The 26752-nt window shown below is 40.4% G+C and overlaps 1 protein-coding gene across 2 annotated transcripts in view; it reads right to left on the bottom strand.

Annotated features, from left to right (window-relative positions):
- Window positions 1-33: 33 nt before the first annotated feature.
- Window positions 34-26752, bottom strand: part of Pdss1 (decaprenyl diphosphate synthase subunit 1) — a 47808-nt gene continuing 21089 nt past the window's right edge. The window contains exons 5-11 of one of the 2 annotated variants that reach the window (XM_069998298.1): window positions 23573-23714; window positions 20786-20897; window positions 20580-20689; window positions 12996-13076; window positions 12798-12911; window positions 5317-5397; window positions 34-482 (exon numbers count right to left, since the gene is read on the bottom strand). In XM_069998298.1, the coding sequence (XP_069854399.1) occupies window positions 342-482; window positions 5317-5397; window positions 12798-12911; window positions 12996-13076; window positions 20580-20689; window positions 20786-20897; window positions 23573-23714 (781 nt within the window). In that variant the 3' untranslated portion in view covers window positions 34-341. Of the gene's footprint in view, window positions 483-5316; window positions 5398-12797; window positions 12912-12995; window positions 13077-20575; window positions 20690-20785; window positions 20898-23572; window positions 23715-26752 lie in introns of those variants that run through there. The other variant, XR_011367255.1, reaches the window with a different exon arrangement.

Below are 26752 nucleotides of genomic sequence, written 5' to 3' on the forward strand. Positions count from 1 at the left end.
TACTTTACCTCCTGTGGTAAAATAAGTCACTCATTTGAATTTTAACATTATTTATTTTGTGTAATGGCTTTCCATGTGGATATTAACAGTGTAAACAATACCACATATAACCATCAAGATACCTCGATTAGGATGTGTAGAACTACAATGACAGATTCAGGTGATTTAATTACATTTAAAAAGTTTTCTGAAAAACTGCCAATAAAAAAAAATTGCCCATCAATAAGTTGAAATTATTTTTGGAAATGATTTTTGGTTATGTGCACATGAAGCAATGTATTCCACAAAATTCTTTAGGCACAGTCTGGTAAAATAGCTGCCAGAAAGAACAGAAACAATTGTCATTTATCTCTTGTGAGTACAATTTCTGAAAGCTGAATGAGGGCGTCTCTTTCTGGGGATGCTCGAAGTTTACTGATTTCTCTTACTGCTTCATGGCAGTACCGCTGGGCGAGGTAGGTTGTTTGTCGCACACCGTCACTCTATGGGACACAGAACAAAATAGAAGCGACTGTTTAGAAATCTGCCATTCGGATTAAAATACACTTTGAGATCAGATGAGTTGAAGGTGAATTGTACAATACAGCAAAACTATGTTCTTGATGTTCACTTCCCATCTTGAGATTCTAGCTCCCTGTGCCTACTTCTGGAAGTCCCTTTTCTCAGCCTGAAGCAAATTATTATTCTGTTGGCATTAGCACATAAAGCAGCTGACTCATTAATAGCAACTAGCCTAGAAATATCATAATTTATGTTCCCCTTTGTATAGCCAGTGTTTGCTGTAAGAAAAAAAAAATCCTGCCTGGTGCTGGTGGCTCATGCCTGCAATCCTAGCTGCTCAAGAGGCTGAGATCTGAGGATCGCAGTTCAAAGCTGCCCCTGGCAGGAGAGTCCATAAGACTCTCAAGCCCACAGCCAACCCCCCCCCAAAAAAAAAAAATGAAGTAGCTGTTTTCTCTTGTTTTTAATTGATAAAGTGCTATCTATTAAAAAATACTATATAAAGTATCTATATAAAATACCTTTATACAAAGTTTTAAGTGAAAATAGAAGTAAAAGGACATATAATAACTCCAAGATGAGTTTATGATAAAAATCTGTTATTTCTTTTCCCCAAAGCTCCAGCTTTATTTCCCGATAATCAGTTTTACTTGTTTTTCTATGTGCAAATTGAGGGAACTGAGAATGTAACTCAAGTGGCAGAGTACCTGCTTATCAAGCATGAGAAGGAAATAGTAAAGAAAAAAAATTAATATGAGGATTTGAGGATTTAGCCCACCCTCACTCTGTGTCCTAATTTGGTCACTATATTATTGCTTTTAGTTATTATTTTTAGTTATTGTTTGTCATCATGTAGAATTAAGCTTCTGATACTAGTAGAAGAATTACTTTTTATTCTGTAATAATGTTTCTAAAAACAGTTCTGAATAATGTTTCTAAGGTTGGTTCTTTCTAAAAATAATAAAATGTTGGGGTTTTTTTTGGCGGTGGGGTGGGGTGGGGTGGTGGGTTACAGGACTTGAACTCAGGGCTTGGGCACTATCCCTGAGCTTTTCTGTTCAATACCATTTTGAGTCCCAGCTCCACTTCTGGTTTCCTGCTGGTTTCCTGCCCAGGCTGGCTTTGGACCATGATCTTCAGACCTCAGCCTCCCTAGTAGCTAGGATTACAGGCAGGAGCCACGGCTACCCAGCAGTCTTCCTTATTTCCTTGATAAAGTACTTACAGGGTAGGTGAGATACTACAATTTTACTTACTTCTCCATGGTTCATTATCCCCTTGCCATTTAGAGCAGAATATTTTTAATATCATGGTGGAATGGTCTCTGATTTTGTATTTACAGCTCGCTAGTTAACAATATAAGATGCTATTTTTTTCCTTTTTTTTTTTTTTTTTTTTGTTGGTTGTGGGGCTTGAACTCAGGGCCTGGGCAATGTCTCTGAGCTTTTTTTGCTCAAGGCTAGTATGCTACCACTTTGAGCCACAGCTCCACTCTGTTTTTGAGTGGTTAATTGGAGATGAGTCTCATGGGGACTTTTCTGCCCAGGCTGGCTTTGAACCACAGTTCTCAGGTATCAGCCTCTTAAATAGTTAGCCACCAGCTGAATAGTGTGAACTTGGTGTTACCACACATTTGGAGGGCATTGTTCTACCTTCTGCTATGTAGCTAGTTTTGGTAAGTTTCCTTTTGTAGTGATTCTCTTCCTTTACATGGTTATGTCAATCTCTGTAACATTTCTATCACCTTCCACTTTTTTGAGTTAATTGTTTTTTTTTGGGGGGGGGGTCAGTCATGGGGCCTGAACTCTGTCCCTCAGCTCTTCAACTCAAGGCGAGTGCTCTACCACATGAGCCACAGCACCACTTCTGGCTTTTTTCTTTTTGCTTATGTGGTGCTGAGGAATCAAACCCAGGGCTCATGCAAGCGAGGCAAGCACTCTGCCACTGAGCCGCCTTCCCAGTCCCAAGTTAATTCAAATGTTGTAGAGCCTGCTCTTACTCTGGGAATATACCTCAAGGGTAGGTAAAGCACTTAGTTAGCGTTTAAAAATCCAGCACCGTGGAAAGAAGTCATGTCTTATTTTGTGAATTCAGTATCTTCTTGAATCCTTTTTATATTTTCACGCTTTAGTTTGGTTGCACTGACTAGTACTCAGAATCCATGAGTTAGACACACAAATTGAAAATGTTTTTTAAAAATTGCTGAGCATATTCAAATATTTTTTATGCTATAGACTATCAACTATGCAGGATTCCCCTTCTCTCCCCCACAGCCTTAGGTGCTGTCCTGGAGCTGCTTCTGCTCAAGGCCACTGGAGAACAGAGCCTGTTCCAGCTGTTTCTGAGTAGTTTATTGGAGATGAGAGTCTCAGACTTTCCTGCCAGGACAGGCTTTGAACCATGATCCTCGGATCTCGGCTATCTACCAACTGAGTCACAGTTCTAGCCACTCCCCCTTAAAAAAAATTTTTTTTTCAGATAGTGTTTTGTGTGTGTGCGTGCGTGCATGTGTATGCATGTGTATGCATGCACATGCTTGTGCCAGTATTGGAGCTCAAACTCCTGTGCTCTTCCTTAGCTTTTTTTACTCAAGGATGGCATTTTGTCAAATGAGCCATACCTCTACTTCTAGCTTTTTGCTAGTTAACTGGAGATAATAGTCTGTAGGATTTTTCTGACCAGTCTGGCTTCAAATATTGATCCTCTAGCTGAGATTACAGGTGTGAGTCACAGGTGCCCAAGAATGTCTTGCTTTTTACTCAGGCTGGCCTGGATTGCAGTCCTGTTTATACTTCACATGTAGCTGGGATGACAAGCATGCGCTGCCATGCCCATTAGTTTATTGGTTGAGGTAGGTTCTTGAGGACTTTTTCCCAGACTTGTCTTGAATTTCAAACTTCTTAATCTCAGCCTCCCAAGTAGTTGGGATTACTGGCAGAGATACCACCCTAAAAAGCTTATATAAGGAATTTTGTACACAAGGATTGGGTATCCAAGATGGGCCCCAGGAATCAACCATTCAAAGGAGACTGACGGATGATTATACTATTATTTCTATACCCAGACCCTGAGGAATGCTTGCTTTTTTTTGTCGGTCTTGGGCCTGAACTCTGGGCCTGGGCACTGTCCCTTAGCTCTTCAGCTCAAGGCTAACGCTCTACCACTTGAGCCACAGTGCCACTTCCAGCCTTTTCTGCTTATGTGGTGCTGAGGAATGGAACCCAGGGCCTCATGCATGCAAGGCCAGCACTCTACTACTGAGCCACCTTCCCAGCCCAGGAATGCTGACTTTTTAAACGAATATAGTACTACCTTTTTAAAAAAATTTCAATTTATTTTATTTGCCAGTCCTGGGGCTTGAACTCAGGGCCTGGGCACTGTCCCTGAGCTGCTTTTGCTCAAGGCTAACAGTCTACCACTTGAGCCACAGCACCACTTCCAGCTTTTCCTGTTTACGTGGTACTTAGGAATCGAACCTAGGAATTCATGTACACTAGGCAAGCACTCTACCACTAAGCTACATTCCCAGCCCCATACAGTACCATCTGAATATTTTTATATTGCCAAATCAACCTCCAAAGGGGGGGGGGGGTAGGTAACTATTAGCAAATTATGATGCATGACAGAATACTCAATTTAAGGCACAATCTTTGAAAGGCAATTACTTGGAATTTTTTCAAGTGTACACTGAGTACAGATCTCATATCAGACTTGCTAATAACTGTTTGCTTAGTCCATCCCATTCACCAGATAGGTGGCTTTCAGATGACTGAATTTGGAAACACCTTTTTTTTTCCCTCAAAAAAAGCCCCCCAAAACTGATGGCGAAGACTTAGCATCTTATAGAAAAGTTCTGAAGATATCCAGCAATACATTAGACATAGCTTCTAACCCTTGAACTGGGTTCCATGGCTCTCCCTTGGATAGAAAAATTCTCTACTTCAAATCCTCTTATCTACCTACTTACCTGCCTATCTGTATCATCTATCTCTTGGGGCCAGTTGTAGGGCTTGAATGCAGAACCTGGGTGCTGTCCTTTAGCTTTTTCACACTGGCACTACCAGTTGAACCACAGCTCCATTTATGGCTTTTTTGCTGATTAATTGGAGCTAAGAGTCTCAAGCACTTTCCTGGTGTGCTGGCTTTCAACTATGATCATCAGATCTTAGCCTCCTGACTAGGATAACAGATGTGAGCCACTGATGCCCCGCTTCGTTTAAATTTTTTAATGATAACATATGACAAACGAGGAATGTGCTTTATGAGTAGACTGTTTTAATAGTCTAGTTATATATAGCAAGAATGAGTACTTGAACTAGGCTGCAGGCCTGTCTGGGTGACAGGAGATCATGGTTTTCTACTTACGCACACAGGTCTTAACTATGACAATTAGTGTCATTATCATGGCCAATTAAATGAAAATCTAGAAGTACTGTAAAAGGAAAATGAAATTAAAAAGGAAAATGAGCTTAGTTTAGTTTTTTTTTTTTAGTATGTGTTTAGTGCAGTTTGAATTTAGGCCTTCCACTTGTTAGGCAGGTGATCGATCTCCCATTCAAAACCACACCCCCAGGCCTTTTGGGTTTTATTTTTCAGATAGGGACTGAGAATTTTGCCTGGAGCCAGTCTACCTGTACTCCCTACATGGCTGAAGTGACAAGAGTGTGCCACTATTCATATTTGAGTATCTGTCAATAATTGAGAAAACTTATTATTGTATCTAAAATTCACTTTTGGTGAATGTTATTTATTAGCTTAAAGACTATGCCATATTGTATCCATATTGTACCCTTTTTCTTTTAAAAATAATCTTACCTGTAAGACATATTGCCGAGCTCTGTCCACATCTCCTGGAAAACTGAACCGTCTCATTATCATTGCGTTCATTTCTGGGAACTAACCAAAAAGAAAGTACTTATTTCTCTTGGAGGAATCAAGTGTTTCAACACTGGCTTGTTGTAACAGGAGATTATAGGAAACAAAGGATTAAATGTCTAGGTGGTGCAGGGAATATCAAACCATAGCAGTTAGTACAAAACTAAGTTCCTTAACTTAAATAAGCCGAGCTAAAAGACTCATTGTTGGTGTCTAGGGATTGTGGTGGTCCTTGTTCATATGTTCTACCTTTAGTCCAGTACTGAGACAAAATGAAGAACAGAGCACATCTTAAAACTTCATTGATTTCACTGATGGTTGTGAAACCAGATGCTATCAGAATCACTGGTTAGGCCTGTGCATGCATTTCTAACAAATGATGTGGACCACTGATTGGATAAGGATAGGAATTAGGTATACTACCTTCACATATTAAACTAAGTATCACTGAAAGCTACTGACATTTGTTTAAGCACGTTATTGCGGCAGAGCTCTAACTTAAGCAGCCTATAGAAATCTGAGAAGTGTGCTTGATGTTGACTGCACCTGGAATCATTGGAGAGGTTCAAATACAGTTGCCTAGATTTTGATCTTACTGGCTTACGATTTAGCTTGGGTATCATTTCAAAAGCTCCCAGGGCTTTTTTGTTTGTTTCTATTTGGCCTTTTTATTTTGGGGGGGTACTAGGATTTGAACTCAGGGCCTTGTGCTTCCTAAATAAGTATTCTACCACATGAGCCACACATGCATAAGCCACACCCTGAGCCCATTTTTGATTTCTCAGGTCTCACCTTTTTGACAAGGGCTGGGCTCAGAGTTCATGTCTACCTCTAGCCTTCCATGCAGTTGGGACCTCAGGTGTGGATCACCACTCTGCTTAATGATTAAAATGAGGATTCTCACTACCCTTTTGCCTGGGCTGGTCTCAAATTGAGATCCTTCTGACCCAATCTCCACTGACTGATTAGCAGCTGGATTACAGGTATGAACCACTGCACCAAGCTCCCCAATATTTTTAATGTGTAGCCAAAATTGAGAGGTCGAGCTACACTTACATTGTAATAAACTAGGAGACCGGAATTAAGCCAATAGCAAAAGGAAATTTTAAAAATGTGCAAGTCATTAAAGATAAAAAAAAACTGATACCATTTCATTAGCAACGTAGGAAGCCAGGACAAAAAAGGATTTTCTAGATCTGTGCCCTAGTCCTGGTATGGCTGAACTGCTCCAGCTGAATGAGTTCCTGTCTCTTGTGTCTTTGCCTTCTCATCTGTCCCATGATGTGAAGTCTAATTCCTAGCAGTCTATTGCTCCTGGAAAAAGAGGTAAGATGTTTTTGGCTTTGAAACCTCAGTGCTTCTGACATGTCCAGTTTTTCTCTCACAGTGAGCCTGAAGGATGAACCAGTTGTCCTGCACATAGCACCATGATATTAGGGGAAGAAAAACAGGACACATAGAAAAGCCTCCACCACATGATGGTACATGAGGAAAGCAAAGCTAGGTGTTAGAACCAAGTTCTATAAGCAGCATGCTTAAGAGAATTTAGAGTCAGTATACGGCTAAACATTGAGTGAAAACCAGCAAGTTGAAGTGCTGTTAAGAATAAAATAAGCAAGAAAGTTTCCATTAACAACTTTTAGTTAGCCAAAGGTAGCTATTAGTTTTAGCTTTATTTATTTATTTATTTATTTATTTATTTATTTTGGTCCGGTCGTGGGGCTTGAACTCTGGGCCTGGGCACTGTCCCTCAGCTCTTCAGCTCAAGGCTAGTGCTCTAACATTTGAGCCACAGCGCCACTTCGGGTTTTTTTCTTTTTGCTTATGTGGTGCTGAGGAATTGAACCCAGGGCCTCAGGCATGCAAGGCAAGCGCTCTACCACTGAGCCACCTTCCCAGCCCAAGTTTTAGCTTTTAAATACCAAATTCCCAAACTGGCTATAGGACTGTATTATATCCTGAAACTGATGTGACCCTGTCTTGGGCCTTTATTGTAAGCTCTTTCCATAATAACAAGTGTAAAGTGTGCAGATTGGGTGGTTTTCCTGATGCTTTTTTACTGTAAAAACCCTAGAGAAATAAAGCAATTGCATTGAGGGTGAAGGAATGTTTCCTTTGAGAAACGTGTGCAGTTTTAATATGCAAATATCAAGTTCTCCCCACTGCACTCCCACATGTGGAGGACAAATGGGAAATGGCAAACAGGAAGAATGATTGCCTGCCTATAGATTTAGTGAGAAGAACTGTTTTCTTAAGAGTTTGCTAGTAGGATAACAGCTTGTGAAGGAATCATATTCTAACTCTGTGAAATCCATTTGTATACAAAACTACAAAGGTGATCAGTACATTTGAGTACATTTACTCACATAAAACTTGGATAACTCTGAGGCACCAACTAGTCACCACAGTAACATAAGCCTGGGCAGCTGGTGCAGAGGCTGGTGATGTAATCTGGAAATATGGCTACATCCTGACATTTAGGTCTAGTGACTATCAAATAAGAGAAGCAGAAGAATGGAAAGTTTAAAAAAAGATCTTGAGAAATGAAATATTTCCATTTTATTTTTGAAGATCTTTTTGAATATTTCAGTCAATATATTCTTCCCCCCCCCCCACCTCTACTTTGAACTCAAGACCTCCCTTTATAAAGCTAGTGCTTTGTCCTGTCAGCCAGAGCTGGTTATTGTGCAGATGGAGCCTACCAAACTTTTCTGCCTTAATTGGCCTCAAACTGGATTGCCACAGCAATTCAGCCAATTGATTCTTGAAAGATTTAAGATGAGGTTTTTTGTTCTTAAAGAAGATATTTATACACAAATACATATATTCTCATTACTGCATCTCCCTAGAAATCTTGAAACTTAATTCATTTTATTGTACCTTTTTTTGTCAGTTGTGGGTCTTGAACTCTGGGCTTGGGCGCTGTCCCTCAGCTCTTCAGCTCAAGGCAAGCACTCTACCACAGCGCCACGTCCGGTTTTCTTGTGGTTTATTGGAGATAGGAGTCTCACGGTTTTTCCTGCCCAGGCTGACTTTGAACCACGATCTTCAAATCTCAGCCTCCTGAGTAGCTGGGATTACAGGCATGAGCCACCAGCACCCAGCTTTATTGTGCCTTTTATTGGTACAAGGTGCTGGGCTTGAATTCAGGGACTCACATTAATATTATTGCTTAGCTTTTTCACTCAAGGCTAGTTGTCTACCTAAGCCATGCCTCCACTTCTGGCCTTTTGCTGGTTAATTGGAGATAACAGTCTCTGGGATTTGCCTGTGGGGGCGGGGGGAGAGCTTCTAACCCTCATCCTCAGATATCAGACTCCTGAGCAGCTGCAATTACAGACAGGTCTGAGCCACTGGTGCCCTTTATTTTTTTTTTGGACTTCTATGGATCAAAGTATGTCTTTGCACATACTAGGCAAGCACTGTATCACTGAGCTACAGGTTCCTGAAACTTTCCTTGAGTCTTCCTTACCAACAGTTATCAAGAAACTCATTCTTGATTTGGAGATTAACTCAAGGTACAAGGCCTTGAGTACAACCCCCCCCAAAAACAAACAAACAACCAAAAGAACTCCCCCCTATCCTGCCCCCATTAAGAAAATGGAGTTCCAAGGAGAGGGAGCTTCTGCAATGTGCTGACTTGGCAAATACGAGTTTCAAGATAACCCTCCATGCCAAGTTAACAAGAAAAGGATAATTCCCCAAGGCTGGTGTCTTAGTCTACTGAGACTCTTCTCAAACAGTTAAGTTCCAAGACTAACCTACGGAAAAGATTACACAGGCCATGCATCTATGGAAAGGATTACAATACACTTAGGGAAAGGATTACAGACACCTTGGAACTCTATACTACACAGGTCCTTTCCCCACAAAGAAGAGTGGACACGGTACCATCAATGGTGGGCTCAGAGAACTTGAGAATGTTCAATTGCTTTCTGGGCCATTTATCATGTTTCTCATTTGTAAAGATTGCAATAACGACTACATAGAAGAGTTGTGAGATTACAAATAATGTAAGAAATATTCCTTTACAAATAAAAATGCATTTTATTAAATATTTTTATTAAACATGAAGGATATTGTATTCTCAGGTTATTTTTGCGAACTTTTACCCAAAATTATTATTTTTAATGCCAGTACTAAGGCTTGAACTCAGGGCCTCATACTCTTACTTAGTTTTTTTTCCAAGGTTGGCATTCTATCACTTGAGCCACACTTCCACTCTGGCTTTTTGTTGGTTAGTTGGAGAAAACAATCTCATAAATTTGTCTGCCTGAGCTGCTTTCAAATCTTGAGTTTCAAATCTTAGTCTCCTGAGTTGCTGGGATCAGAGTGTGAGACACCAGCACCTAGCTACAAAATTAATTTTAAGCCTTATAAATCTTATTTTAAATAGGTTTGTGTGTCATTCTTTTTTTTTTTTTTTTTGTCAGTCATGGGCCTGAACTCTGGTCCTGGGTGCTGTCCCTCAGCTCTTCAGCTCAAGGCTAGTGCTCTACCACTTGAGCCACAGTGCCACTTCCAGCTTTTTCTGCTTATGTGGTGCTGAGGAATAGAACCTAAGGCCTCATACATGCAAGGCAAGCGCTCTACCACTGAGCCCCCTTCCCAGCCCGGCCTTATAAATCTCTTGAATGTTTTGCTAAAGAATCACTGTTTTGAGAGAATAATCCATAGTGAAGTCTAAACTTGCTGTTTTATTGAAAATGATTTACCTATACATGTCTGGCGAGCTTCAGGCTCCTGGGCCACACAAGACAAAAAACCCAGCCTATCTATGAAATGAGTCCTACCCAGTCACTTCCTCCTTGGCGGGAAGTGAATATTTCATCTTATGTTCCCCTTTCTGAGGCTGCAAGTGCAAGTGTTCCTGTGTGTGTGGATGTGTATGTGCATGTGCGTGCATGCATGTGCATGTGCGCGCATGCATGTGCATGTGCGCATCCTATGCTCAAGGCTAGCACCCTACCACTTGAGACATCGTTTTGGCTTTCTCTGGGTAGTTTACTGGAGATAAAAGTCTCACAGCCTTTCCTGACTGGACTGGCTTTTCTGAACTACGATCCTCAGATCTCAGCCTCCTGAGCAGCTAGCATTACAGGCATGAGTCACCAGTGCCTGGCAAGAGTTCCTTTTAATTCTTCCTTCTCCAAGTGTCTTATGGGCAGATGAGACAATGCTGTCTGGTGAGAATGAGTGAGGACCTCATGACTGGGATTTCCCAGCCAAGCACACAAAAAAACCATGGTTTGGGGCAATGTAACCTTTCATTTGTTCCTTTTTCTTGCCCCATCTTAAAAAAACAAAAAGCAAACTAGTATTTTTCCATCTATTATAGATTACCAACAGATGTATAAGCTACATCTGTTTAAGGGGCCCATTCCCAGCACCCCCTCTCATTCTGCCCCATTACACTGAGGCAGAATCAACTGGTAACTGGCTTGGGTAGAGGGCAGTACCTTAATTTCCTTCAAAATAGGTTTACAGCAAAAGAATTCAGAAGAGTCCAGCCTATACATAGGACTCGGCTATTAGTATTCATGGGGTTCATGAAAATTTTAAGAGCTATACCAATAAAACTTATTCGACTATCAATCTTTGTTCCTTAGTTGTCTTGTTAATGTCACACCTAGCTAAATAAATCCTTATCGAGTTAGGTAGATTTCAGCATACTCAGTCTCTATAAAACTGTTCTTCCCTCCAGTTTACTAATTTGCATCTGAGATTAAGGTTTGTAACTGCACCACAAATGGTAGCCAGAGTCAACTTTTTCTAGTCTCAGGCATACCGTTATGGTTACATGGCTCATAAGTACTTTTTGTGTGTGTGTGTGTGTGTGTGTGTGTGTGTATGGGTTCATGGTAAAACAAAATATTCCCCACTATGTCTTAATGTATGAAAGAGGGTTTTATAAATTTTTGTCTGAACTTGGCACACATATGAATAGTCTCCCTGAGTTTTAGGCTGGTGATTTCTGTCTCTGTAGGAAAAAGGACCCTTTCATAGCACACTATTTTGTTTGTAGACTACAGACTATAATAACTACTACAAAGAAGTAGCTATTTGTAGTAGTTTTTAAATTATTTATATAGTTAACTATTTGTTTGTGTCTGTGAATCACAGGGCCTGGATTCAGGGCCTTTTGCTCGGTCTCTTTTGCTCACAACTGGTGCTCTACCACTTGAATTTTTCCCCCAACTCTTCCTGGTTAACTGGAAATAAAGCTCTCTGGATTTGTCTGCCCAGGATGGCTTTGAACCTTGATCCTCAGATCGCAGCCTCCTGAAGAGCTAGGATCATAAGCACAAGCCACCCATTGGTACCTGGCTGTTTTGTAAGACAGAGCTGGCCTCAAACTCACAATCCTCCTGCCTCTGTGTCTCAAGTGCTGGGCTCACGGGTGTGCACCATCATGCAGACATGGCATACACGGCACAGCAATACATGGTTTATCTTTGTAAATTTTAAGAAAGAATAGGCAAAAATCTCTAAAAGGCTACTTGCTAAAAATTCTACGATTAAAAAGGCAGTCTTATATTTTGTGGCATACTGAGTACATTCCTACTCTAATAACCAATTAAATGTCATTAAGATGAAAATCTATCTTAAAACTGTCCAAGCTTCAACTGATGGCCCACTTATTTCAAATAACATTTGGCACAGCCAAAGGCAGTGTGGCCAGTGGCCAGAGCAGGCTGTGAAAGGTCTGCCGGGGAAGTCACTGCTCTGTCTTTGGGGCTCCCTAAGCCTCCCACCTTTATCAAGGAGAGTATGAAGGACAGTCCCCTATGTGTTTCTAGAGTATTCCATTGGCCATCCTGAGCTAATGGCTGAAGCCCTGAGGTCTTCCAGGGGAGTCAACTGTCCCCCCTAAATTTGTAGGACTGTAGGATTCCTCTAAATTGCTTAGGCTTAGAAGCCCTTGATTCTTCCTGTGCCCTTTACGGGGATCTAAGGCAACCTGAAGAGCAGTCTACAAACAAGATGTAGAAACCGGTCACCTTGCTAAGGCCTCAAGTACACAACAATAACAATGCTACCTTAAATGCACCTAGCTCTTTACAATTTACATGGTAAAGTTATTCCTCATGATGCTGGAGGCCGACTGGAGGCATGGCTTAAGGAGTAGAGGACCAGCTGTGAACAAGCCAATCAGCTAGGCCGGTCCCAGCACAAAAAGAAAAAAGAAGAAAACAACCCTGGGAAGAAAACTGCAATTTCTGTTTTACAGATTAGTCTTAAAAAGGTGAAATGAGAAGCCTCAAAATCTCATTCATGATACCAGGATCAAATCTAGATCCATGACCCCTTATCTAAAGAGCCTCCACAGCTGTTCCTTATATCAACTTTCCTACCAACTGTGCCCACAAACCCTGCAGTGCCCCCAGCTTTTTGCCACCAATGGAGTGTACGAGTCCTACCTGCTGACAAGCAAACAAGACCGGACCAGTGGCTAAGCCGAGCTTCAGATCAGCAGCGGTTGGTTTACCCATCTTGTCAGAACAGGAGGTGAAGTCCAGTACATCATCTATGAGCTAGCAAAGGGGAGACAAGGAAGGTGAAAACACCACTGTGGCCATATCACTACTGCCATTCTCCTAAATCTGAAGCATACTGACCTGAAAAGCTATTCCCACATTCTTTCCATACTGATAGGCAATCTCATGCACCTCTGGATCAGGGCAGCTTAGGACAGAAACCTGAAACAAACAAGGATTCAGAGTTAAACTTCTGGTAGCCAGAATTAAGGCAGCCAAGCCTGGACGAAGAAGTCACAGACACATTTCCTAAGAGGTGGTAAGCCTAGAGTAAGTACAATCAGGAGACACAAATAAAAAAGGAGACCAAACACAGACATAATGTTTCTTCCTTATTTTGCTAGGAATTTGAACATAGAACCTTGTGCATGCTAGGGAAGCATTCACTTCTACCCTACCCCCTCTTTTTCAATTTTAAGTCATCTGGTGCCCCTTCTTTCAAACTGGATAAGCAGTCTTTGACAAAACTGAGCCAGAGGAGACTGTACAGCTGGTAATACGCTGAGCAAATCCTCTGACATGCAGACCCTCATCTGTGAGTACTGGCTTCCAGCATTCAGCACACACACTTAACAGTTGGCTTTAATCACATGTTCGAATGTGTCCCTCGTTTTAGAGAGAGATACCTAATCGTATATGCAATGTCGCCATTACTTCCTCATCTCTCAGTAATGATGTGAATTATCGGTTGGTGCACTTACTTCTAAATGCAGTTGTTTCTTGCTATGTCTATTATAGCCGTAAGCCTCATGCGTTAGAATATAGATGCTCATTCACTAGCAGAAGAATATTCCCTGCTCCTCTGTTTCTGTATTTCTCTCAAAAAAAGTAATTTAACTGTTTTAAAACCATTTTTATCCCCCTTCATCAGTGGGTGAAGAAATAGGGCTTCAAAAAATCTTTTTTTTTTAAATTCCAAAAAACGAGCTGGCACCTGCCACTTGAGGACATTTCCCACTGCTCTGCTAAGCATGCTAAGCAGGCCCAGGCACATTTTCAGAACTCAAGACTGGATGAAAAACAACAGTGGGGCTGGGAGAGACATTCTGCTCTACCGGAGAGTAACTGTCTGTGTGGACTTTCAATGAGAAAGCTACATAGCGCTCTTCACAGTCTGCTTTCTGCATGGGATCACTGGGTGATAAAGAAATGGTTTCCTGACCTTCAATCCCTATCTGTGTGGCTATCACTTGGGGACTGTGTTTTGCTTAGTAATCAGGTGGGGCAGACTGCTATGGTAAGATTTATACCCCTTACAACTATCTGTACTTGGGCATGTTACTTAAGATTTCCGTTTCTGTTTCCTCAGGTATAAAATGTAAGATTAAAAGCACTTACTTGACAGGGCTGTGGGAAAATTAATGTGATACTATCCTTAAAGTATCAGCAGTTTTGCCGGGCACCAGTGGCTCACACCTATAATCCTAGCTACTCAGGAGGCTGAGATCTGAGGACCATAGTTCAAAGACAGCTGGACAGCAAAGTCCATGAGACTCTTATCTCCAAAATAACCACCAAAAAACTGGAAGTGGCGCTGTGGCTCAAGTGGTAGAGTGCTATCCTTGAGCTGAAGAGCTCAGGGACAGTGCTCAGGCCCAGAATTCAAGCCCCACAACCAACAAAACAAACAAACAAAAATGATCAGTTTTGCCTGGTATCTGGTTAGAACTGAAGATGGTCACTGGCAGTGCACCCCTGTAAGTCCAATAATCGGGAGGCTCAGATCTGGAGGACTGAAGTTTGAAGCCAGCCCTAAGCAATAAAGATGATGAGATTCCATCTCCACAATAACTAGCAACAAGCTGAGCTGGAAAGCAAGCTTGAGTCCCTGAGTTTAAACTCTGGTACTGAGGAAAAAAACCAAACCAAAATAAAACATAGTTGTAAACAAACAAACAAACAAACAAAAAACAATTACTGGTGGCTCATGCCTGTAATTCTAGCTGTTTAGGAGGCTGAGATCTGGAAGACTGAGATTCAAAGGCTAGCAAAGGCAAAATTTCCTCTCCAACATAATCAGGAAAAAAAACACAAAAAATGGCAGGCTGGAAGCATGGTTCAAGTGGCAGTGTGCCAGCCAAGCAAGTGCCAAGCCTTGAGATCAAATCTTGATCCAGAAAAAAAAATCTCTTCAAGCTCAGGCATGGTGGCACACAGCAGAACTTCCAGCACTCAGGAGGCTGGCTCTTCCAGACACTCAGGTGGATCTTGAAGGACCAGCATGGATAACATGAGATCCTGTCTCAAAACAAAACAAAATCCTCTTCATCCTTGTAATCTACTGGCTACAGAAACAAGACCTGCTCAGGGTCCATGCACCTCTGTTATTTAAAGCCAGATGATATAACTTCCTCAGTCTTGAGAATTTTTTTTTTTTTTGGGGGGGGGGGAAGGTCCGGTCGTGGGCCTGAACTCTGAGCTCTTCAGCTCAAGGTTAGCGCTCTACCACTTGAGCCACAGCGCCACTTCCGGCTTTTTTCTTTTTGCTTATGTGGGGCTGAGGAATCGAACCCAGGTCTCATGCATGCAAGGCAAGCGCTCTACCACTGAGCCACCTTCCCAGCCCCCTTGAGAATGTTTTGAGGACTGAAGTCTGGCTAGATAATGCTTCTAAGTGCTTAGTAAAATAGCATGTACACAAAGAGTCAAGTGGCCATTAGGTGAATAAAAAATAAACTTACGGGGCTGGGAAGGTGGCTCAGTGGTAGAGTGTTTGCCTTGCATGCCTGAGGCCCTGGGTTCAATTCCTCAGCACCACATAAGCAAAAAGAAAAAAAGCCGGAAGTGGCGCTGTGGCTCAAGTGGTAGAGCGTTAGCCTTGAGCTGAAGAGCTGAGGGACAGCACCCCGGCCCAGAGTTCAGGCCCCAAAACCGGACCCAAAATAAATAAATAAATAAATAAACTTACAACTGCTTTCAACTGGCAACGACCTAACCTATGGGCTACATAGAGACCACAGAGAGACAATTTAGAAAGTTTAAAAGACGCCAGGACACCCAGAGAATGAGAGCAAGGTAAGGTTTGGGCAGCCTGGGTATACTAAGGTCAGCATAAAATGATGGTCCTCCTGACCTTTCCTAGTCTGTCTTTTCCAATGCATAAATAACTGATAGTGAATCAGCAACCTAAAGGTAACATTCATGACATACATTCAATTAGCACTTTGCATTATTTTATACAAATCTCTCAATGTCCTATAAATATTTACTATGTAGTTCACCATGTACCTGGCACTTCTCTTACATTTTTTGAATTTAGAGTCACATGAGTTTAAAGAAACTGAGGTGGTAAGAGGTATTACATGGCTAAGAGTAACAGGAACCAATCTGATTCCAAACGGCTGTTTCTAGACATTGTTCTCTTAATCATTTGGAAATGTTCTTCTAATGGACACCATAGTGAAGACTCAAAAACGTCAAGAAAGATGCCCAGGTCAGCACAAAGCTGTGACAGCTACCTGCAATGTCTCCTGTCTGTGCACATGCCACAACAGAAATGTGCTCCTCATTGACTAACAAAATGGCTGGAGTTACAAGCCATGTGATACATATATCACATATATGTATCATACACACACACACACACACACACACATATATGTAAGCATAAGCAGTACCCCCCCCCACACACACACAAAAGCCTGGTGGTTCACACCTATATAATCCTATCCTAGTTATTTGGAGGCAGAGATCAACAGGATAGTGGCTCCACACTAGCGTGGATAAGAAGTCTGTGGCTCCCCACTCCATCTGCGCCAATACAAAGCTGGGTGTGGGGGAAACGGGGGAATCCTGCAGAGGGTGAGGGCCATGCTAGCCTGGGAACAAAGTTGAGACACTATCTAAAAATAACCACAGCAAAAATGGGCTGGGTTCAAGCAGTAAAACACCTGTTTAGCAAGCACAACACCCTGAATTCAAACCCCACTGCTGCAAAAAATAAAATAGAAAAAAAATTTAAAAAGATAAAAACAAAATGTTTGGAGGCACAAGTCACAAGTGATAGAGTGCTTGTCTAGCTACAAGGCTTTGGGTTCAATCCCAAGTGTGGGGAAAAAAACAAAACAAGAATTGAGAAATGAGGCCAAATTCACCTTAGAAAAAATGGACAAAAGATAGAAACTGAAGATGTAAAATGTTCTTCACTCATAAATGAGATGACACACTACCTCATAAATTAGATTAACAAATATAAAAAGTGAGCACTACTTTTAGTTAGGGAGCCTTGGGGAAGGCTGCTAATGCATCACACGTCTCCTGATGGGCAGTGTCTTGTTATATTCTCATAATCTGAATCTAATCTTGAGAATGACAAACTCAACTTGATAAATAGTTAAGAATATCATAGCACAGTGTTCTGCTAATAGGATTCATGATACAAAATCCTCTAGTGGTATTCTGGATCAGGAGTTTAGGCCAGGTTGGGGAACTTCTTAAGACTCAGAAAGAAGAGGGAGAGGGAAAGCGAGGAATAGAAGGGACTCCATTCCCAGTTCTGACTTTTTCCAGCTTAGCCACTGCCTGAAGAAAACACACACCTATATACATATATATATCTACACACACACACACACACACACACACACACACGTGTGTGTGTGTGTATGTATATCTCCTCAGGCTAGTAAGTTTAATTCTATTTCCTTATCAAGCAGTCACACTAAAAAAAAACCTTTCCATAGACAGCCAACTCTTAGAATCAGTAGAATGAATTATCATCTAGTACTATTCCTTCAAATTCTCAAAACACTTTGGAATGCCAATAATATTTCTCTGATAATTCTGACTTTATAGTTACTTATCTTTGGTTTCTGGCATGTCCAATTTGCTTTGCATTCTTTTGGAGCTCAGTTTTTGCATTTTAAATACCAAGGGTAAATAAAAATGGCAATTTTGAATACATCACACTTCTGGAATATTTCCACCCATGGGCACTTAAATATAGAAACTTTGATTCAAAGAACTCACACTGGAATTTTGCCTTATTATTCTAATAGCTCTTGGGGTTTAAGAATAAATCACATGAAGAGTTGGTAGTTTGAGAGGATGCCAATACATATCAATGGACAGCAGTGAAAGTATTTGTCTTTTTTCTTTCCTGCTCCTCTCTTTCCTTCTTCCCTTTCAGCCCCTCCCTGAGACTGAACCCAAGAATCCACCGTGCAACGTCTCCAGACCTCTTAACACTTTTTGTTTTTGGTCGGTCAGTCATGGGGCTTGAACTCAGGACCCCGGTAAGCCACAGTGCCACTTCCGGTTTTCTTAAGATGAGAATCTCACGCACTTTCCTGTCTAGGCTAGCTTCGAACAGCAATCTTCAGGGCTCAACTTCCTGAGTAGTTAGAATTATAGACATGAGCTATCAGTGCAACATTTCATTTTTAATAAGGATTGAGTCACGTTAACACACATCCACTGTTTAATTGCCTATCGTTGAAGAACGAATTGTGCTATATTAAAAAAAATACAGGCTTCTTTTCTGTAGGTCAGTCCTGGGGCTTGAACTTAGGACCTGGGCTCCGTGCCTTAGCATCTCTGTGCTCAATGGTAGTGCTTTACCACTTGAGCCACAGCACCACTTCGAGCCTTTTCTGTGTATGTGGTACTAAGGAATAGAACATAGGGCTTCATGCTTGCTAGGCAAGCACTCTACTACCAAGCCACATTCCCAGCCCTCTCAGGCTTCTTAAGCAGAGAGTACCGACCCAAATTCAGCCTCTCCTCGAAGACTCACATTATGCCCTTGGACGCTTGGTAGGACTCCATTCCTAGATGAATGAGTAACTGTTCGCACCTCATACGATGCTGTTTCTCTGAGCAGAGGATGTCCACTTTGGTTTCTTACTCCAACAGCCCCACCACATGCCAGCACTTACAAACTGCAGCTTCAAGCTTAAGAATTTCAATTAAGTTTCAAGTTTATGAAATTTCAATTAACACACTAGTATGTCTTATGAGGATATATTATATAGGAGGTTCTGACCAACAAAGATAAAAAATAATATTAGCAATTAATATAACAGTTTTATGGGGACCTATTTTAAATAGACCATGCTTTTATTTAGCATTTAGCATCTATCATTTTTGTTCTCAGTCGTGGGGTTTGAACTCTGGGCCTGGGCGCTGTCCCTCAGCACTTCAGCTCAAGAAGAGTGCTCTACCGCTTGAGCCACAGCGCCATCTTTGGTTTTCTGGTGGTTAATTGGAGATATGAGTCTCACAGCTTTTCCTGCCCAGGCTGGCTTTGAAGCCTGATCCTCAGATCTGAGTCTCCTGAGTAGCTAGAATTACAGGTGTGAGCCACTGATGCTGGTTCATCTATCATATTTTCATGTCATTAAAAAACAGTAACACACAAAAAAACCAAGAACAGTAACACCTTAGAGAAAAAATAGGAGAGAACAATTAAAGGGATGATATGATCAAGAAGCATTGTACTTATAGCCTGATTTCTGGAACTGAAATCCCTTGGTACAACTCATGCCTGTAGCCCTAGCTACTCAAGAGGCTAAGATCTGAGGGCTGCAGTTTGAAGTCAGTCCAGGTAGCAGTCTGTGAGACTCATACCCAATTAATCACCAAAAAGCCAAAGTAGAGCTGTGGCTCAAGTGTAGAGAGCTAGTTTTGAGCAAAAAAGCTCAGGGACAGTGCCTAGACCCTAACACATGTAATTTTTTAGAAATAAAAATGTAATAATCCTTTCAGTTAAAAGGTAACATTGACATTGTGGCTACCATGTTTTATATAACACATGCCTTCAGGTTCCAATTAAATCATTTTACAAAGTATCCTTATTCCTTTTGTCTTGCAATTTTGTATTTCTTGACACTTATCAAAACAGAGATGGTATCAGCAAAAGACTAAAAGCTCTCTTTCATATGACCCTTAGAGGTCTTCCTTCCTTATTGCTTTAATTACATAGGACTAGTACATGCCTTCCTGTCTTCTCTGATTATATTAGGCTGAGAGATGCTCAGACTAACAATTCTATGGAAGGACTGTTTCATATTCAATTAACACTACTCATTTTAGTCTACAGATGAAAAAAATCTGATTTAAATATGTACACACACACACACACACACACACACACACACACACGTGAGAGAAGGAATGAATGAATATGAACAGAGGAAAGGCCAGAATCAAATGAGGAAAAACAGTTATGGTTCATATTCAATTTATATTTAAAAAATTATGGCTTATTTACAGGTCATATAATAATAAATTAGGAAGATCTATTATTTATGAAAAAATAAGTATAATTTAAGACATTTTCTCCAGGTAAATATTTGAGAACACAGCACTCCATAACAAGGTGAAATGGCAGAAGTAGTAAGTGTAAAATCAATTGCAATCAAATGCTATCTGTTGTTCAGAATGTTATAGTTTGGAAATTCAACTGGGGAATACATTATAAAACTTATTTTGATTCATCTTTTGGGAGGAAAGATGAAAGAAAAACTAGTGTTTGTATATTAAAGACATCAGAAGTAAAACTTTAGCAATTATCTGTTGTTGAGAAATGCCATTCTTTCCTTATCAACCTTTTTGGGTTTTGAATAGTACTTTAAGGTTCTCCAATAAAGTATTTTCTAGGAGAATTAGCTACCAAGAAAGAGCTGTGGGTTTTTTTTAACCTGAAGAAAGACAGAACGTACATACTGCTTTACAACTGTTGGCTATGAGGCTTGCAGTCTTCTTGAAGGTCTTCTCAAGGTAGTGAGCGAATCTCTCATTCTCATTTTCTTTTGACCCTAGCTGAAGAAATTCACCTATAAAGAAGAAAAGGGTCACTTGAAATATAGCTTTACTCCTGGTTTAAATAAATACCAAGATTGAATTATAAAAAGAAATCAGAATTAACCTACCACGGACCAAATCTTCCATAACTTCAGTTAAAATAGATAAAACAGTTGTGTTTCCAATCCTTGCCAAAGCTACAGATGCTGCAGAAAGAATCAAATCTCCAGCAAGAACAGCCTAAAGGAAGGAATAAACTAAAGATTAAAAAACAAACAAACAAACAAAAAAATAGAGCAATGGAGCCAACAATGAAGCAGACTTGCCAGACTACAGAACAGGAAGAAGAATCATCTTGTAAATCCCCCCAACCTTTCCTTTTCCCAGCACTATTATGTAACAATCACAGATCCAGCCATTGTTTGACCTGGACTAACACAAGATCATCTTGTTATATGCCAGTTTATGTATGTAGAAGTACTGCAGCTTACTCTCTAGCTTCAGCCCTCAACATGCCTACATGTCTAGCTGCATTAGACCATATCACCATACCCTTCCACTTACTGTTCCTTCGGCTCAAAAAGTCCTTAGATAGGGATGGGGTTCCATCCCATCATGGTCAAAGGAAGAAGAAAGTCCTTCTGTCTCTTCATTTAATAGAGTTGATCTGCATAATTAGCTTACCATTCCAGAAACATTCCCGATCTGGCAGTCTAATTAGATTGCTCATTTCTGGGCAAGCACTACACCTGAGTACACTGAGGCCATCCATTGCACTGTGGTTATAACCTGTGAGGTCCTGTTCACCAATTCCTGGTGGGCATGAACTAGCTAGAATGTATAACACTCCAGAGCGTAACACACTATTATTTTCCAGTGAGGATACACTAAGAAAACTATGTTTCAAGTTCAATGTTCTTTGCACTATTTCATATTTTCATTCCTAGACCCCCTTGCTCCAAATTTTTTCTCAGTGTTACAAGGCTAACCTAGAGCTTTTCCCCATACTTTACACTTCAACCACAGAGCTCTATCTCCAGCCCAATAAATATTATCCTCATTATTAGGCGATCAATACTTCCCAATCTTCTTCAGAGGGTGAGATATCTACCATCTATTAAACAAATAATTATAAATCAATTCATAATGGAACTATATACTATAATCAGATATAATATCTACACATCCACATTAATTGCCACAATAAAAGATGTGCATTAAATGTTATAAGTTTTTTACAGCAGTTGTAAATTTTGGTTATTTTAATACATTTTCAACATAACTGTATTAGGTATTGCCTTTCTCTAGCATCTATCACATTGATGGTTCAGTGTCTCAATGAATCAAAATTTTAGGATATATGTATTATATAAACCATCTCATATAACTATACACATTCAATTCATAGACTATGATATATATATTTACACACTTGTGTCCACCTATCTACTCTCTACACCATTAGCACCTCAGAGCCTGAGATCCTTTGAGCCTTTATTGCTCTTTTCTCCTAGACCATGAATCCTAGAGGCCAATTACTTCCAGCACATGGAACTGAAGCAACAAGCTTCTGGAGGACTAGTGGTAATGAGGGAAAGAGGAGCTGGGAACCCCGCCAGTGGGAACCAAGGCTCACAGTGGAGGCACTAAATCAAAATTTGGAGTGGTTAATATAGTGGTTGTGCATGAGGGGCAGAAAAGGGAGGGGACTGGCAGGGAGATTTGTGTTGGGCAGATCTTTCTCAAAGCTGAAGATAGGTGCAGGTAACTGTGGCAAGCACCTCCCTAAACCCGTACTCAGAATGCTGCTTCTGCTTCTCTCAGCAGAGGCAGACACATAGGCATTTGTCAAGGATAAGATCATAATTGGTTTTCTAAGTCTTCCTCTCTTGGTCCTGCCTGAACACAGTCAAAGATTAAGTTATCCATGGCCTCTCCCAAACTAAATTCTATCCTCCTGTTACCATCATTCATATATATGTGTGTGTATAACATATATATGTAGACATATATATTATAGTATGTATAGAAAATTCGGTCTCTAAGACATAAAACCTTTCAACTTAAAAATCGAAATGAAATGGATGGATTCTAATTCACATCAGTCATTCTCATTAAAGCAAAGCCAGCATGTGAAAATAAGGACAATCAAAAGAGAAAACTGGATAAAATACCTGTGTGAACGGGGAGAAGGTGAGTTACATTTGCATAAACTTTTGTTTGTCCTACTACACAAGACTGGTAATGGAGGCAAATGGTGTGGATGAGTGCCTGTTCTCAGAGGGCCTGTGCATCTCCATTTTCATTTGTTCAATCTGAACCTTGTTATTCAATTGATAATTTATACATCCTCAAAAAAGTCTCTATTTTACACATTCTTGGAATGCTAATTAAAAATATGGAAGTATGCTTTAAATATATATACAGGAACCAAAACTTACTATAGCTGTCTCTACTTAAAAATAAAATTTTCATAGAAGAGTATTCAAGTAATCCTCTAAGATTTTCCTTTTTATCTTTTAATTTTATTTATTTGTCTAACACTCTTGTACACACAATGAATCAACAGTTATGTAATATAATTATACAATTTTAATATGAACCCAAAAGTAAAATGTATGATTCCTCATGAAATATACTTGTTTAGATCCACATTAAAATCCTTTTTCTTGTAAGCAAAAGAATTCTCTATGAAATGATGAATAATCAGAAAGACTAATAAATTTATTATTCTACAGTACCTTATACTGTCTATCAAAGATATAAATACTGAAGTGACATAAATTCTTTGGCATTTAGAAGACCACAGTTGAGTAAGAATGTTTTATTCAATGATAAAAATCTGAAAAGTAAATGTGATCCCTAAAGCATGTGATTTGGCAAAGATCTGTTAAAAACTAAAAGAAACACCATACCTTTTTTTCTCCCCAGATGTTATTAACTGTATGTTTTCCTCTTCGAGATCTTGCATTGTCAATAACGTCGTCGTGAACCAGACTAGCAGTGTGGATCATTTCTGTAATTAAGGCTATGGAGCGCTGGTTGGCTTGCATATCTCTAATTAACAGAAAGCAATGCTTTTTAACAGAGACGCCGCCTAGAACCTTCTCAGCAATCATCTTGTGAAAACTGGACATCGGATCTAGGACAAAGAATTTTATTTCTCTAAGAGAAACTGTATTAAAAACATTGGCTTCCTTTCAGCGCCATTTCTACCCTTTGGAGAACACTGTAAAAATGCACAAGACCCTGCCAAGACTCTACTTCTACTGGACATTAGGAAGTAGAAGCTCAGTTACAAAACAAAACAAAACAAAACAGTATACATTGCAGGAGTCTGGCCATTGGGTTAAAGAAACTTTATGCCCTATGAATACTATCTCCTAGTGTTTGGAGCATGTTGGTCTGGGGTCCGAGTTTATAATTAGGTTACAATTAAATTTCTGGGTTATATAGGAAAAGACAGGTATGAAATGTTTTACCGAGGAGTGAAGAAGATGGATCATACATGCTTAAACATGTATGATTACAGCATAATGAAACCCACAGAACACTGAAAAACTGAGGAGGGCAGAAAGTAATGGGAATAAAGTGGAAGGTGAATTTATTCAAAGTGCACTATGTACATGTATCGAAATAGCACAATGAAACTCCCTCATATTACAAATATATGTTAACTCAAAGAACAAAGGACCTAGTGGTGCTATAGCTCAAGTGGTAGAGCGCTCACCTTGAGCTGAAGAGCTGAGGGACAGCACCCAGGCCCAGAGTTCAAGCCCCAGGACCGACCAAAAAAAAAACAAAAACAAAAACAAAAAAAACAAAGGACCAACTGCCACTATGCTCAAATCTTTTACTCTATCTTAAAATAAATGTTGAGTATGACATCAATAACCAAGACAGTATAAATATTCTTCCAAGTCATATGTAACCTTACATTGGAAATCTTAACTTTTTTTTTTTGGGTCCAGTCATGGGGCCTGAACTCTGGGCCTGGGCGCTGTCCCTCAGCTCTTCAGCTCAAGGCTAGCACTCTACCACTTGAGCCACAGCGCCACATCTGGCTTTTTTCTTTTTGCTTATATGGTACTGAGGAATCGAACCCAGGGCCTCTGGCATGCAGGGCAAGCGCTCTATCACTGAGCCACCTTCCCAGCCCCGGAAATCTTAACTTTTATTTCCAGATTTAACACAAATTGTAGAACAAGCACTTTCAAAATAATACACTGATGTGAGTTTTACAGTTAAAAGGAAATGCTCTCACTTGTTTTGGAGACAGGATCTTGCTTTCTAGGCTCAACCGCCTGGGCCTAAACAACTCTTTTCCCTTACCCCTCAAGTAGGTGGGACTATAACCTTTTGCATTGCACCCAACTCCCAATTTTTTCTTCCTTTTCTTTTCTTTCTTTGTTTTTTTGTGCTGGTCCTGGGGCTTGAACTCAAGGTCTGGGTGCTGTCTTTGAGCTTTTGTGCTCAAGGCTAGTGCTTTACTGCTTGAGCCACAGCTCCATTTCTGGCCTTATTGGGCTGGGGGTATGATTAATTGGAGATAAGCATTTCCTGCCCAGGCTGGTTTTGAACTGCAGTCCTCAGTAGCTAGAATTATAGGTGTGTGTTTCTGGCACCTGGCTTCCAGTTTCTTTCTTAATCAGAGTCATTATCACTATCACCATCTATTGGAATAAAAAAAAACCCAAAACTGAATTTTAATAAAACATGACTAGAGAAATAGCCTAAAAATATAAACAACATAATCAAATACTTCAAGACTTACTTTTAATATCTTCAGGTTGTATTCTTAAGAGGGGAAGAAATAGAGAGTCGCAGTTAAATGACTTTTTTTTTTCCTTAAAAAAAAAAAATCAAATCTGGCCAGGTACTGGTGGCTCACATCTATAATCCTACTCAGTAGACTGAGTCTGAGGATCATGGTTTAAAGCTAGCCCAGGCAGGAATGTCTCTGAGACTCTTGTTTTGTTTTTTGTTTTTGTTTTTTGGTCCGATCGTGGGGCCTGAACTCTGGGCCTGGGTGCTGTCCCTCAGCTCTTCAGCTCAAGGCTAGCACTCTACCACTTGAGCCACAGCGCCACTTCCAGCTTTTTTTCCTGCTTATGTGGTGCTGAGGAATCGAACCCAGGGCCTCATGCATGCAAGGCAAGCGCTCTACCACTGAGCCACTTTCCCAGCCCCCAGTCTCTGAGACTCTTATCTCAACTAAACTACCAAAAAAGATGGAGGCAGAGCTTTGGCTCGAGTGGTAGAATACTAGCCCTAAGTTATAAAAGCTCAGGATCAGAGCCTAGGCCCTAGGATCCACACCAAAAAAAAAAACCCAAAACAAAACAAAAAACTCACAAAAATAAATCTGAACATCTGCACTCTAATTCCCCAGACCCAGAAGATCATAAAAATAAAGAAAACTATATAGTAGGTATAGGCATTTACTACAGGTACTAAACCAGCATGTCAATATCTTTTGATCCTACTTTAAAAATAACTTAAGGAAAAATTTTAAAAAATTTAAAACATTATGCTCTGCTAGTACTTTTTACCCAGAATGTTCTAACTGCTTTCCTAGGAATCAAATGGCTGCTCATTACTTGTTAATATTTTATAATTAACAGCAACAGTGTTTTGTTTGTTTTTGCCAGTCCTGGGCTTGAACTCAGGGCCTGGGCACTGTCCCTGAGCTTCTTTCAATCAAGGTTAGCACTCTACCACTTGAGCCACAGCCCCACTTCAGGCTTTTTCTGTTAATGTCGTACTGAGGAATCGAACCCAGGGCTTCATGCATGCTAGGCAAGCACTCTATCACTAAGCCATATTCCTAGCCCCAGTTTTTGTTTTTGTTTGTAGTGGTAGGGATTGAATCCCGGACCTGACACATGGTAGGTAAGTGCTTTAGTACTTGAGCCACACTCCTGGCCCAATGTAACAGGGCTGTGTGTGTGTGTGTGTGTTTGCCGATGGTGAAATGGAGCTTGAACTCAGAGCTCAGCTTTTACTCTCACAGCTGGCTTTCTACCACTTGTGCCACACCTCTGCTCCAATGTTTTGCATCTCTGACCAGCTACTTTGCAGATTAAATGGAGACA

The sequence above is a fragment of the Dipodomys merriami genome, unplaced genomic scaffold, assembly GCF_024711535.1.
Source record: "Dipodomys merriami isolate MVZ:Mamm:240054 unplaced genomic scaffold, mDipMer1.0.p SCAF_51, whole genome shotgun sequence".
Taxonomy (NCBI): domain Eukaryota; kingdom Metazoa; phylum Chordata; class Mammalia; order Rodentia; family Heteromyidae; genus Dipodomys; species Dipodomys merriami.